We start from the raw sequence: 15,168 nt of genomic DNA, 5'->3' as shown, positions 1-15,168 counted from the left end.
TGAACAATCTGAAAAGAATTACAAAAACAATTCAATTTCTAACAGCATTAAAAAGAATAAAATACTTAGAAATTAACCAAAGAGGTGAAAAACTTGCACAATGAAAAGTATAAAACCTTACTGAAAGAAATTAAAGAAGACATAAGTAAATGGAAATTAAAGTGTCAATACTACCCAAAGTAATCTACAGATTCAATTCAGTCCCCAAAAATTCCAGTGATTTCTTTTTCATACATAGCAAAGCTCATCAAAACAGTGTAGTACTGGCATAAAGACAGATATATTGACTAAACAGAATAAAATAGGGACTGCAGAAATAGACCCTCACATATATGTTCAAATAATTTTTGACAAGAATGCCAAGTTCACTCAATGGGGAAGGGACAGTCTGTTCAATAAATGGTGCTGGGAAAACTGAATATCCACATTAATTCAAAAATGGGTCAAGAACCAAAATAAGACCTAAAACAATAAAATTTCTAGAAGAAAATAGGACAAAAGTTTCATGACATCAGATTTGGCAATGATTTCTGATATGATATCAAAGGCACAGTGACAAAAGGAAAATTGGAGAAATTGGACTTCATGAAAATTTAAAAATATTCTGTATCAAAAGACACTATCATCAGAGTAAGAAGGTAACTCATAGGGGCACCTGGGTGGATTAGTTGGTTAAGCATCTGACTATGGCTCAGGTCATGATCTTGAGGTTCATGAGTTTGAGACCTGCTTTGGGCTCTGCTCTGGTGGTGTAGAGCCTGCTTGGGACTCTCTCCCCACCCCTCCACACCCCTGCCCATCCCCCACTTTCACTCTCTTGTCTCAAAATAAATAAACTTAAAAAAAACCCTCAATGACTTTCCATCTCTTAAAAAAAAAAAAAGGAACTCACAGAATGGGAGAAAATATTTGCTAATCGTATATCTGATAAAGAATTAATATCCAGAATATATAGAGAACTCCTAAAACCAACAACAACAAAAAAACCTGATTCAAAATGACTTGAATAGGTATTTCTCCAAAGAAGAGATAAAATATGCTCACAAAAAGGGGTTCAACATCACCAGTTATTAGGGAAGTGCAAACCAAATCCACAGTGAGACACAACTTCATACCCATTAGGATGGTTACCATCAAGAAAACAGAAAAATGTGTGTTTGCAAGGATGTGGAGAAATTGGAACCCTTGTGCGTTATTGGTGGGAATGTAAAAATGTTTAGTCATTATGGAAACCGGTATGGTGGTTCCTCAAATAATTTAAAATAGGATTACCATATGATCCGATAGTTCCACTTCTGGGTATGTACTTTATATAAAAGAACCGAAAGCAGGGTCTCAGGTATTTGTACACCACTTTTCATAGCAAGATTATTCACAACAACTAAACTGTGGAAGCAGCTCAAGTGTCCATCAATGGATGAACGGATAAGACTTAAATGTTTAGTGGTAAAAGGGGAAGACATTCTGCAATATGCTACATATGGATGAACTTTGAGGACATTATGCTAAATCAAATTAGCCAGTTACTGAAAGACATATACTGCACGATTCCACTTATTGGAGGAACATAAGAGTAGTCAAATAATAAAGACAAAAAGTATACTATACTTTTGTTCTTTTGGCAGGGGGTAAGGGAGAGTTACTGTTTAATGGGTATAGAGTTTGCGTTTCACAAGATCAACACAGGGGATGGATGGTGGTGATCATCGCACAATGTTACCGTACTTGACACCGCTTAACTGTGCACTTAAAATCATCAAGATGGTAATGGAAGAAACACCAAAAAAGAAAAGAAAAAAAAAAGTTTTGCTGCCTCTTTGGTCTGGGCCCAAAAAGAACCGAGCAGGTTTCACGAGGTTGCGGTGCGGCCAAGGAGAGGGACAGAGCACTCGGTGAGGCCCCCACCCCTTTCCCCCTCAGGCCTCGCAGGTCCCGAGCACGGCCTAAGGTCATCTCCTCCTGTTCGCAAGCTCCCAATGGCCCCGCAGCGGAGCAAGGCAGAAGTCCGAGGGGCAGGCTAGAGGCAGCTCAGGTTCACAGCCAGCCCTGCGGCCCTCTAGCGGAGCGGAACGCTAGAGCCGGGCTCTCCCAGAAGCGGGCGGGAGACAGGGCCCCTCCCCTCCCAGCCCCATTTGCTCTCCCCCCACCCCTCGCCCCCGCGCGCCCTCGCGTCCTCCCGCGCCGCGGCCAATCCGAGCCCGGCTCCCGCCTCCTACAGCAGCGCGGTCAGGTGGCAGCAAGGCGGCTGCGCGCAGAATCCGAGCTTTGTGCCCCGCGGCAGGTAAGGCTCCCGTCCAGGAGTGGGGGTCGCGGGCAGCTTTGATAATGCCTTCGGGTTAGGAGCTTGGAGAGCGCCGCCCCTGGAGGCCGGCGCCGGCCCTGCGGTCTCGGGCCCAAGCCCCAAACCGCAGGCGCAGCCTCAGCGCCTCCTAATCTCGCTCCGCTGGGCCCAGAGGGAAGCTAGCAGTCCGGAGGCTTGGTGATCGCGACGAGCTCCCTCGGGAAGGGGCTTCCTCCAAAATGCAAGAGTGTTTAAAAAATCTGTATTTTATCTAAGAAGAGTTTATGGTTTCGGTTTTTACGTAGACTGGTGCTGCGTACATGTACGGTGTAGCCTAGGGGACTGAGGCTGAGCCAGTGGTTCTGTCGAGGCAGCTCCAACGTGGGGGAGACAGCTCGGCCCACAGGAGATGTGCGGGGCCGGGTTCTGCTCCTCGGGTACGAATCCTGCGCAAGCCCCGTAGCTTCTCCTCGCCACACTTTCCTCTTGGGAAACTGGGAAGTATCAGGTATTTCACAGACCCCTGTGAGGGTTACGTGAATTAAGTGCGCTCTAAAAAACTAAGGCTGAGCTCTCAGCAGCAACAGGGTTAAATATATACACAGATATTTCGAAGTACTGATACCCTGAATTGTTTGACAAATAAATTAACGTAGTTTACGACAACATCACGTAGAATAGTAACACATAAATATAAAAAATAAATGACTAAGATACTGGGGACAGAGACGATGTAAGAACAAAATAAGTCTGGGTGAAAAAGAAAGTATGTCAGTGCTGTCCAATAGAACTTTCTGCGGTAATGGAAGTGGCCTATATTTAACATTTACATAGCTGTACGTGTCAAGTGGCTACCTTATAGCACAGGCAGGTCTATATTGTTTTGCGGGCTGAGTATCCTAGGACGGTTAACTTCAGTTACACAGTTCTAGTCATTTGGTAGTAAAGCATGCTAGAGACTTCTTCCCACCTTCCCTCTGGCAACCACCGCTTCGTTTTGTGTATGTAAGGACTTTTTTAAATGTTAAAAACAAAAAGTTAACTCCTACACGTTTTGCCTGTGTGGAAGCTTTGTGTTCCTTTGCCCACCCCCACTCCTCAGTTGTGCTGTGGTCAGCTCTTCAGTAGTTCATGGTTTCCTCCTACAGAAAGAACTAGTCTTTCAGTAAGAGGGAGTCAAGGTTCAGATCTTTCTGGGGGATCAGTGCCTAACAACATGTATGGGCCCAGAATGTCCTGATCTCAACCCGATTTTGAAACTGAGTTGCACATTGCTTGCAATTTGAATTAATAAGTCACTTAAAAAAAAAAAAATGGATGTATCCTTACAAGTTTCAATACAGTAGACGTTTATTCCTTAAAAGTATTTTGACTTCTGCTATCTCCTTTCTCTCTTATTATATCAAGACCACTTTAAAGAAAAGGTAGTAAGTTTTGAAATGGTGATGAGGAATAGGAGGAACATTGAGCAGGAGGGGCAAGAAGGTGGGATGGGGGAAGAGAGTGGCTTAGGTTTAGAGGGAGTGTTCAAGAAAGCTTCCCTGGTTCTGATAACCCAAGCCTTGTCCCAGTTTACTTGTGTACAGTTCTGCCCATGAGAGAACCAGGAGAGAAGCTAATAACCTCCAGTTAACCAAGACAAACACTGAGGAAGCTAAGGCCAGAGGAGAAGAAAAAATAGAAGTGAAGTGGGTTAGAATTATAGCATGTCAGCACTGAAAGAGAGCGTAGAGATCATCTAAGTTTGTGTAAAGTTCATCTGCCCCCATTCCTTTCTTGTGGTGCAGAAACCAAGGCAGTAAGAGGCCATGTACGTTGGCCTTGGTCAGAGTGGTAGTGGGTGCCCATGCCAGGTGTAGAATTCTGGGCTCTTGAGTCACAGGCAGGCTCTTATCCCCCAGAGGGATAACTTGTCTGTGTGTACCTCAGTGCCTCATATTTTGGGGTCAAAGCTCAAACTCCACCTCTGTTAAGTTAGTAGACCTGCCACAGTAGGGGAAAGGAGAAACCTACTTTAAATTGGTTTAAGAAGGTCTTTTATGCAAAAGTGTTGCCTTTTTTCTTTATCTTTCTAGTGAACCACTGCAGCCTGAACTATCATTTGTTATTATGTGGTAATTCAGGAACTAACTCAAGATTCTTCTGTTTTGTAATTTTTCTTAAAGTGCCTGCTCCTAGACAGGCATACCATATATTTCTCGATGAGAAAACCTATTAATTCACATTAATTTAATTTATACGTTTGATACAATTATAGGCACAATCCCAGTGAAATTGTTTTTTGTTTTTTTGTTTTTTTAACTTGACAAAGATATTCTAAAATTAATCTGGAAGTCCAAACAGGCAAGACTAGATAGGAATACTCTACAAGTTAATGAGAGAACTTAAACTGCCAGATAGCAAAACATTGTTAAGCCACAGTTATGTAAACAATATATTATACGCATGGGAATAAAGGTCAGTGACACAGTAGAGGAAGTGAAAAAAAGAATAACTGTGTTTATAAAAAGTTATGTATGAATCATTGGGGGAAAGGATGAAATATTCAATTAATGATTTGGGAACAACTCAACTATTTGGGGGAAAAGTATAGTTAGAGTCTTATGCCATCACCACAATACTATTTAGATTGATTAAAATATAAAAGTATAAAAGAATTAAAAATCAAGGAAATAAGAATGTGTCTATAAGTATTTCTAAACATAATACTAAAAGTCAAAAACTTAAGTTTTTTTGGCCCAACTTAAGTTGGACCATTTAAATATTAAACCCTTGAAATAAACTAGCAAACAAACCTAAATCTTCTTGTTATAGGATTAGGTCTTAGATATTTAAGAATATATTAAAATATAGAATAAAATTCTCCCTGGCTTCTTTTCAAACCTTAACTAGTCTTGGCAAGACAGTGGGGAGGAAGAGAGAGCTGTGTGATGAGCAGGGAAGATGTGGAAAGGCAGAGCCAGATCTCACCTGGCCAGGGTTCTGCCTCCTGATAGTGCCATCTTAAGGGGAGTTGAAAGCTGGATGGAAAAGAGCATGGGAAGGATCCCTCAGTTGAATGTGCTTTATACATGACAGTGCTATTCATCGTAGGTGGTAGATTGCTAATGCCTAATGCAGTAGATTTCTAAGTGGGATTGTTTCACACATGTGCATTTCTCCAAATCATTTTTGTTTGTTTGTTTGTTTTCTTTTGTTTTGCTTTCCCAGATTCTTTGGGGAAGCAGTCAAGTTTATTAACAATGTTTTGTAGACATTTTTTATAGGAAAACTTTCCTGGAAGTTCTCATGTGAGAAGCAAGTAGTAGCAATGTTTCTATGAAGACAAAGGACTTAGGGCAGTTTAATTTCTCTTGAATATGATTTGGGGATTGGAGACAAATTGGAAGCAGTGGAATGGCTATGTCAGAGGTTGCCTGAATTTAGATTTGTAATAGACATTGCTAAGCTGCCCACTATAGAGATGATACCCATCTGTAGTCCCCCTGATATTGTCAGAGAGTCTATTCCCCACACTTTGACCACTGCACTGTGGCAAACATTTTGATCTCTGACAGTCTGATAGAGCATCAGAAATAATTGTGAAATAATAATTTGCATTCTGTGATCATGACTGACTGAGGTTGAGCATTGTTCCACCTATTTTAAGAGTTATCTGAATTTCCTTTTGTGGAAATCAGAACATTTTAGAGCTGGAACAGACCTTAGAGATGAAGTCCAGCCACACAGCCTACGATGAATCTGTTTGGACCTGGCTGCTTGGCTAGCCCATGACTGAAGCAGGGCAAACACTCATTCTCCTGTTTGTCATAATAGCTGTCTGACAGGATCTGTAAAGTTCTCCGGAGCACTCTGGACTTTGGCTCTAGAACCAGAAAGTCTGAAAATTACAGTGCAGTGCTACAGTGCCTTGACTGTGAAAGACCAAACGCTTTTACCCACCCTGCACTTCAGGTATCTCATCTGTAAAATGGAGTTAGTGTTGGCCTTTTTGTCAAGGGTTTTATGGGTTAGTGTTAATATAAAGTAGTTGACACAAGTAAGCTCACAACTGTTATTATCCTCATATTTTTGCATTTTGTTATCTGACTTTTCCACTGACATGTAAGCTCTAAGCAGGCTTAGACTAAAGTTGTTTAGAACATAAGTAAAGCACAATAGAGTTTAGGATAGGGCATCTATGCAGGGGAGGGCAACCAAGTGTGTTCTCTGGGGAGTCCCTGTGGTCAAGACTGTTGCTTAACACACATCCTTGCCTTAGTTTTGGCTTTTTTCCCTGACTTTGCTATCAGTGTGTTAGTCATACCTCTGAGATATTTTATGCACAAGATATTACACCTATACTGACTCCCTGGGATCTGAGAAGAAAGCTTACCCACTTTGTCACTTCCTGCTTTTTAGGGTTTGTCTTCTAGCAGTTCCCTTTTTCATATTTTTTCAGGAAGCATGAAACCTCCAGATTATTAAAGGAAAGATTGCATGTGTGCTGGCTAGGTTGGGTCATGAGACCCGATCTCAAAACAGGAGGAATGAGAAGAGAGAAGGGAGGGGAATTACTGAAAATGGGTTATTTTCAACACACAGCCTAGGTGACCTCCCAGGTGTTCATAGGATTGTCAGGAGTCAAGTTTTTTTGTTTTTGTTTTTTAAATGTTTTTAATGTTTATTTTTGAGAGAGAACGCGCACGAGCTAGTGGGGGGAGGGCAGAGAGAGAGGGAGACATAGAATTGAAGCAGGCTCCAGGCTCCAAGCTGTCAGCACAGAGCCCGACGCGGGGCTTGAACTCCAACGGAGAGATCACCTGAGCAGAAGTCAGACACTTAACCAACTGAGCCACCCAGGCACCCCTGTTTTTGTTTTTTCAAATAATTGATGTTATTATTTCATTGTTCTTATTCATGGTTATCATCAGTGTGCTCAACTCTTTCTATATCTTGAAAGAGGACAAGATCAAATTCAGGGGTGGGTCCAAGGATTGAGGCTACCATGGCCTTTTCTTCCCAGAGGACTTGGAGAGCCCTCCTTCTCCTTCAGCTCTGAGCAGTCATCTGCATTGGCTTCCTGGACATCCCACGCAGGTAGAGGGGCTAGAGAGGCTTTAGCTCTTTGTCATTTCTGGTTACCCAGTCACCCTGCCATTGCCTGCCCAAGTCTTAGTTGAAATAAAGTGGCAATTCTAACAGCTCTGAAAAACAAATGAAAAAGTTAAGTTTTATAGGCCTCTCTGTTCTATTGTTTCTCCAAGTGTGGCATGATCTCTTGGATGACAGTTGAAAATACCCGATTTTTAGCCTCCCTTCCCCTGTAGACTTCCTGAGTCAGACACTGGGGGTAGAACCCAGAAATATGCATTTTCAACAAGCAGTCCTTGGAGTACATTATAGTTTGGAGCCACTATTATTCTGTACTAGTTTTTTATTTCTTTTCCTTCTCTCTCCTGTTTCTCCTTCCCTTCCCTTTTTCTTTCCCCATTTCTTCCGACTCCTGATGACTTGTTTGTTCCTTCCTTCCTCCTCCTTAATGCTGCCGGTTCAGATTAGCCTATCAAACTGTTTGTAATAAATTTAATCCTTTAGAAAGTCAGCTGGGAGGAAAAAAAAAGAAGTGTGTATTTCCTGCTGCCCTGCTTGTCTCCATAAAAGAAAGGCAGACCCGAAGCTATCCTCTCCAAGCACTAGCTTTGGGACAAGCATTATTCTTTTAAGTACACATGGCATTGTGTTTACAGTCCCTCATCTAGTATAGGAGGTGTGCCTGGGGGTTGGAAATGTCCTTCTTCAGAGAAACATCACGGGCATGACATCCCAGGGGAGTCCACCATCAGCAGCCTCAGAATCAGACACTGGCCTGGGTCCCCTTACTGGAGGGCTCAAGGTGGTGGAGGCATTTGGGGAAGATAGGGCCAGTGGACAGTAAGTAGTGTGGGAGAGAGTGGGGTGGCAGCGGGGAGTGTCTGCCTGGAGTGTGGGACAGGTGTCATCTGAGTCCTGACCTCTGCTTTTGTCTTCACAGCCACTGAAGGAAGGGACCAAGATGAATGCAGAGGTAAGTTCTTTAAAAGGACCAGTTTAAGGAATGCTTTTCTTGCAGTATTCCTCATTTCTCTTTCACAGAGTGTCTTGTCTCCCTAGAGAGCTTTCAGAAACACCTGCACAAACTTGAAAACGTTTCCCCTCCAACCTGCCCACGTGCACATGGCTCTGGGTGATATAGGAGGAATTAGGCTCCTCTGAGTTCTTATCTGTGTCTGTCCAGCCTCAGTTAGATTAGAATTTATCTATTGCAGTTAATCCTGAAACAACAGTTAAGAGCTAGGCGTGGAGTGGACAGCGGGGCGGCATTGGGGTGCTGGGCCTAGAGCCCTGCTTTGTGTTATTCTGGGGACACTTACTCTCTGCATTGTCTCCTGGGAGTTCTCCATTCCACTGTCCCTGTTCTTTGATCTGGTGAGATGTCTAGTCACTTGGCTGTTTTGTTCTTTTTCCTGACTAACCAGCTTCTTCCTGTCTTTACTCCTTTCCAAGCCACTGAATTGTGGGCTCCATCTCTTCAACCACTCTTGGTCTGATGTCCCTAACTTTTCTTTTCCTCTTGTCCTGTTGATCCACCAATCCAAACCCAGGACAGTGGTCTGAGGTGAGTGGTATAGCTTCATGCTGTTTACAGCTTGCAGCTATCTCTAAACCCTCAAGTGGGTACTCAGCACTGCCAGCCTGGCCCCCATGTAGCTGCAGGAGGCCCCCTTTCCCATTGCCCTGGATGGCCACGTCCAGTCTTCTCACCCCTCCCTGCTCTCTCCTTACTGTTAGCATCTGGACCACCTTTTACCTTACAGAGAAAAATTAGAACCATCAGACATCATCTCTCTCAATTCCTACCTTCCCATGTGTCTTACTGCTCTTCTCACAGTGGAAGGGATGTCTGTCAGTGAGAGAGCTCCAGGCTGTGAGCATAGGAAAACCCAACTTCACGTGTTTTTTTATCTTGGAAGTCCAAATGGAGGGCAGGCTTCAGGGCTGGTTGATCTGGTGGCTCGGCAATCTTGAGGATCCAGGATCATTTCACCGCTCTGCTTTTTATCCAAGTGTTAGCTTTATCCTAGAGATGGTTCCCCTTATGGTTATGGGATGGCTGCCAGTTACCCGTTGGGGCTACATGCTTCCTCATTCACTTTGAGCAGGAGAAAGAGATAACTTCCTGTGGCTCTCCCAGAAAAGTAGGAACTTCTTTTTTTTTTTTGAAGTCCTACCAAATGCCTCCTTAGGTTTTATTAAGAATTATGTCACATGCCCACTCCTGGAGTAATTATTGGGTTAGAGGAACCAAGATTTTGCCAATTGGCGTAGACTAGTCAGGCCTGCCCTCAAGCAGTTCCCCACCCCATGCTTTGGCTGGATATAGAAAGAAAAAAGGGAACCTATAGCATCCAGTCCGAGACATTTCTAGTGTCCCATGAGACTCCTGTCCATACTCTGAATTGCAAATTCTGCTGCCTCTTCAGACCTCTTATGGCTTCCCTAGTTATCTCCCTTACCACCTGCATTATTAATCTCATTTCTACTAGTTCGTTCTCTTTAATATTTCAAAATGCTTTAGTTTTTACTTTCTTCAGAATAAAATAACACATGACATCTTGTCAAGCTACTGTAATCTTACTGTTCTCAATCTCTTTCAAAGGGAGGCTTGAAAGAGATGTCCATGGGTAATTTCTCCATTTTATTCCTCTCTCCCAAGTCATTCTCAACCTGCTGCAGTCGGGCTTCTTTCTTACCATTATACAGAAATTCATCGTAAATAATAATTTTTAAAAATTATTTTTGTAGTAACGTCAATACAAACACCTAGTACAAAACTCAAAAGCTACAAAATGATAAAAGTCAAAATAAGTCTCCCTACTGCCTGATCCCCTGGCCTTCCTCACTTCAGGGCTGACTTCTCTTAACCACTTTCTGGTGCCTCTGACCCCTTATTGTGAAACCCCCTGTGACTCACTTAAATTCTTATGGTCTTAGGAGTCCTGAAGAAAAAGTAGGAACTTTGCATTAATATTAAGCCTAAAATGCCTGGCCCAGCAACAGTGGCTTTTCCTGTCAACCTTTGAAAACGTTCCTAGACCTTGGATTCCCTTTAACTATCTTCCCTTCTCTTCTGCCTTAAACACTCATGGTTCAGTGTCTGTGACCACTTCCTCACTTTCCTTTTATGTCAGTCTCATTGCAGTCTGACATGGTTCTCACTGTCCCACCAGAACTTTACAGCTGAAAGTCACCAGTAGCTCATATTGCCAAATTTTGTGGAAACTTTCTTCTTGAGGCATTTGACACTATCGGCCATGTTCTTGCAATGTTCCCATGATATCTCAGGATTTCTTCCCATCTCTCTGCTCACTTCTCATACTTTTTCTTGGGCTTCTCTTCTGCCTGCTTCTTAAAACTTTGCATTTCCCAGGACACTTCTCACCCTACCATTGTCCTGGGCTGCTCATCCAGTCCCACAGATTTTATTGATCAGATTTAGGAATGCCCCAGATGGATCTGTTCAACCAGATCCTACTCCTCAACGTCAAATCCATCTATCTGGAAGCCTGGATTGCTCATCTTCATTGAGAGGTGCCACAGGCACTCCCAGCTCAGTATCACCCAAGCTGGACCTGCTGTTTTTCACCTGACCCACGTAAGCTTCTCTTAATGGGGCCCTGTACGGAAGGGCACTAGTGCTGTCCATTTCCACGGCCTAGAAGCCTGACATCCTCCTGACTCCTTTCCCACACTCCATCCCGTAAATCCTGCTCTTTTCTTTATTTTGATGTAAAATTTATGAAACAGTACATTGTACCAGACTCTACATTTGGCTTTATGCCTATAATGGTAAAAAATACAGATGTGGTACTTGTACTCATGGAATTTGCTGAGAAGTGAGACCATAATATCTTTCACATCTGCCCTTTTCTTGCTTGACTTTCTGCCTCCTTATCGCTTCCTCACTTCTGTACTTATTCTCCTTTCCATTTATTTTAAATGTTTACTTATTTTTGAAAGAGAGTGAGCACATGCACACAGGTGGGGGAGGGTCAGAGAGAAGGGGACAGATGATCCGAAGTGGGCTCTATGTTAACAGCAGAGAGCTCAAGGCGGGGCTCAAACTCACGAACCCTGAGGTCATGACCTGAGCTGAGGTTGGACACTTGACTGACTGAGCCACCCAGGTGCCCCACTGTCCCCTCCTTTTCTTACCCTCTTCTAGGTCTTTTGAGGGGCAGAGGAGGAGACCTTAGGCATAGAACAGACTTCTCAGCCTCTGTTCGTGACATGTTGTCTTTATTGGTCTGTGCAAGGCTCCTCTCTTGTATGTATGTTCTCATTCCTTTTGGTCTTCATCCCCATTCTCACCCTCAAAGACAGCTGTTCTAATGTATTAAATGATTGTCTTCTTGTTTTCATGTATTTAGGAAACTATATGTCACTGTCTTTGTATAAATACCCTTCACATTTACATTTGGTGAGATTAGCTTTTTAATTTTTTTTGGTGTACAGTTCTGTGAATTACCACAATCAAGATTTAGACCCTTACTCCAAAATATTCCTTTCTGTTGTTGCTCCTTTGTTTGTCACAGCCTTCCCACCCCTAACCCCTGGCAACCACTGTGTAATATACTTTTAATTTTAGTAATTGTATTATGTTACAGTTTATATCTAGTTCTCTTTCTTTTTTTCCTACTCAGCACTACATTTTCAAGATAAAACATATAGTTAATCTGTTGCACAGTATCCCGTGATGTGTATCTGTTTAATCCTAACAAGACACCTAGGAGCAAGATGCTATTATTGTCTCAGTTTTGTAGATAAGGAAAAGGAGGGTTAAGTAAATTGCTCAAGTCACAGGGTATTGGGGGCAGAATGGTGATGCAAGCCCTGATGTCTCTGACTCCATGAATGTCTTTCTTCTTGTGTATATTCAGCTAATCCTGTCCATCCAGTTCAAATGTTGTTACTGTTGCATGAAAAGTTTCTCAGGGATTTCTCTCTAGAAGTGGTATCTCCCTCTCCTTGATTCTCATTGCTCTTTACTTTTTGGTTACTTTCCATTCTCTGACCTCAAATATAGCTGTCTGTGTATCTTGTTCATCTTAGTATACCCACAGCATCTGGCATGATGCCTCATACTTAGTTTGTCCTCACCAAGTGTCAGTCATCATTTAGTCAAATGATCAGATGGTTCAGAAACTGTTCAGTAATCCTGTAATGCAATCCAGAACTTGGGTGGGTTAGAGAAAATGTAGAGGAAGGAAATCATATGACAGAAAATTTCAAGGAAAATTTGCTGTGATTCAGAGTCTGGCTGGAGTAGAAGGGCGGAGAAAGATTGTCAGCCTCAGCGAGCCCTTGGATCTCAGAGGAACTTTGCTGAGTACACGAATGACTCCCGGGATTTTGAGCATTTCAAGCTGGGTGCCTGATAGAATTTGTAGAGCCATTGGCATTTGCCCAGAATTTCAGAGCATAGCCAGTCAGGTAGAGTGGATGGCTGGCATCTAGCACAGAGTGGATGATCCAGGTCAGAATGAGATGGCCAGGTGGAAACTGGAAATGCCCAATTGGCATTTCTTCTTATGATTGGAACTTGGAGGAAAGAATGGCTCACAGCTCAGGATGTTGGAGTCTTCAGCATAAAAGTGGTCATGGTGAAGGGACTCCCCCCTCCCCCAACCTCTGGGACTATGGGGAAGAGAGGAAAACAGAGGGACAAGGATTGAGTGCTGGGAATTATGCACTTCCAGGGGGCAGGGTGAAGAAGGAAAGTGAAGTATGAAAAGAAAACCTCAGTATGAGGTGAGAAGAAAGGAGGGAAGGTCCATTTGAATTTTAAATAGGTCTGAGGTCTAGGGGAATTCAGTAGAGAAAAAGCCCTTGAATTTAGCAACGAGAAGGTCTCAGATCTGTGATGAAGCAGAGAAGCATTGAAAACCAGATTACAACTGGGCCAGAAAGTATGGGTGGAAACAGCAGTTGTGAGGAGTCAGATGATTGGGGACATTGGACAGGACACCGTCAGGGGCAGAAAGTCCCCAACATGGGACAGCAGAAGATTCTGGGCCTTATAGAGGGAACTCCAGGAAGGGAGATGGGAGTAAGCCAAAGAGTCCATAAGCTGTCAAGTTCTTATCTACTTGGAGCATCCCTTAGATATTTGTATGTATTTTAAGTGTTTTTATTTTAGGTAACTAATATATTCAGTTGATTCAAAATTTTAAAGGCTTTAGAAAAAAATTCTCTTCCCTCCCAGCTATTCTGTTTCTCATGCTCCCACGTAACTTTGTGTTCCTGGAATCTTTCTTTCAGAGAGATTCTAAACATATACAACAAATATTTTTTTTCTCTCCATATGGCTCCTTCTTTTTTGTACAAACTATAGCACACAGCTTAACACTGATCTGTTTTTTGCTATTCTCACCTAGCAATCTATCTTGGAGATCAGTCCCTTTAAATACAAAAAGAACTTCCTTGTTCTTTTCTATAGCAGTGTAATATTTCATTAAGTTTTTTTTAATGTTTATTTATTTTTGAGAGCAAGAGAGACAGAGCATGAGTGGGAGAGGGGCCGAGAGACAGGAAGACACAGAATCCGAAGCAGGTTTCAGGCTCTGAGCTGTCAGCAAAGGCCCGATGCGGGGCTCGAACTCATGGACTGCGAAGTCATGACCTGAGCCAAAGTTGGCTGCTTAACCAACTGAGTCACCCAGTTGCCCCTGTAATATTCCATTTTAAGAGCATACCAAATGTACATAACCAGCCTGCTATTATAATATATAATATAATATATAATACAGTCCACATGTTATTTTCAATCTTTTGCTGTTACAAATAAGGCTGCAATAAACTTAAATCATCTCATTGTGTATCTCTATAGGATGCATTTTTAGAAATGGATTTATTGGAGCACAGAGAATTTGCATAAGTATTTCCAAGTTGCTCTCCACAAATTTGCCCATTTTTCTCTCCCACTTGCAGTGTATGACTATACCTCTTTTTCCACACCCACCAATGTGCTGTCAAACTTTTTGATCCTTGTGAACAGTGGATGAAAAACATTAGATTGTTGTCCCTGATTATTTGGAATCTCCTTCCCCCCCTCCCAGAGTGGTAGTTCAGCACGTGTCCCCATGTCTCACCTCTCAAGGTTCCTCTAAAATTATTTTACATTTTCTCTTACCTTTTTCATCTCAAAACAAGTTTTTTCTAAGTTAGCAGAGCATGTTTTCTTAATCCTGACTTCCTTCAAATGCTGTGATCAGATCTGGAGCTCCAGACCCCAGCTTCTCTGACTCCAAAAGAGGGAGCAAGTTCATTCCATGACTATGATTTGGCTCTGAATTTTTGAGTCACTTTGCTGTCCTGTATGTGTGTCCTTTTTCTGCTGTCTTGAATCTGCTCCTTTTCCTCTACTGTAGTGGCATTTACCCAAAGGTTCAAGATAAAGTAAAGCAAACAACCGAAAATGGAATTTTAGATATCCTGGTTGCTAGAAATCCATTGCCCACCCTTACTGGCTCCTTTCTGTTACCTTCAACCTCCTCAACCTGTGTGCATCTTCTCTTTCTGCTCCTTTCTATTGCCCTTTCCTCTGCCTTCTGCTAGTTCCCACCCTCTAATTTCTTATATTACAACTTTATGCTAAGAACACTTAGAATGATTTCTTTTTTTTAAGATCTGTTCCTAACTGATACCTTGTGGAGTTTAATCAAAAGTAGAAGTACATTGAGGCACTCGCTCTGTGTCTCTTTCTCTCAAAAATAAATAAAAACATTAAGAAAATAAGAAAAAATTAGAAGTACATTGTGTAAAAATGGTAGTATAAAGTTTGGGAGAGAGGAGATGGAAGTATAATA

General features: G+C 42.4%; 1 protein-coding gene across 7 annotated transcripts in view; it reads left to right on the top strand.

Moving 5' to 3' along the window:
* The first annotated feature begins 2,173 nt into the window (after positions 1–2,173).
* The window catches only part of BLVRA (biliverdin reductase A), a 49,340-nt gene continuing 36,345 nt past the window's right edge, over positions 2,174–15,168 (top strand). The window contains exons 1-3 of one of the 7 annotated variants that reach the window (XM_042963548.1): positions 2,617–2,789; positions 7,287–7,360; positions 8,295–8,327. In XM_042963548.1, coding sequence (XP_042819482.1) covers positions 8,316–8,327 — 12 coding nt within the window. In that variant the 5' untranslated portion in view covers positions 2,617–2,789; positions 7,287–7,360; positions 8,295–8,315. The other 6 variants (XM_042963553.1, XM_007094779.2, XM_042963506.1 and 3 more) reach the window with 6 other exon arrangements.

This window comes from Panthera tigris, chromosome A2 (assembly GCF_018350195.1).
Source record: "Panthera tigris isolate Pti1 chromosome A2, P.tigris_Pti1_mat1.1, whole genome shotgun sequence".
In the NCBI taxonomy this organism is placed as follows: domain Eukaryota; kingdom Metazoa; phylum Chordata; class Mammalia; order Carnivora; family Felidae; genus Panthera; species Panthera tigris.
Note: the sequence above shows the minus strand (reverse complement) of the source record. Positions and strands in the feature narration are given on the sequence as shown.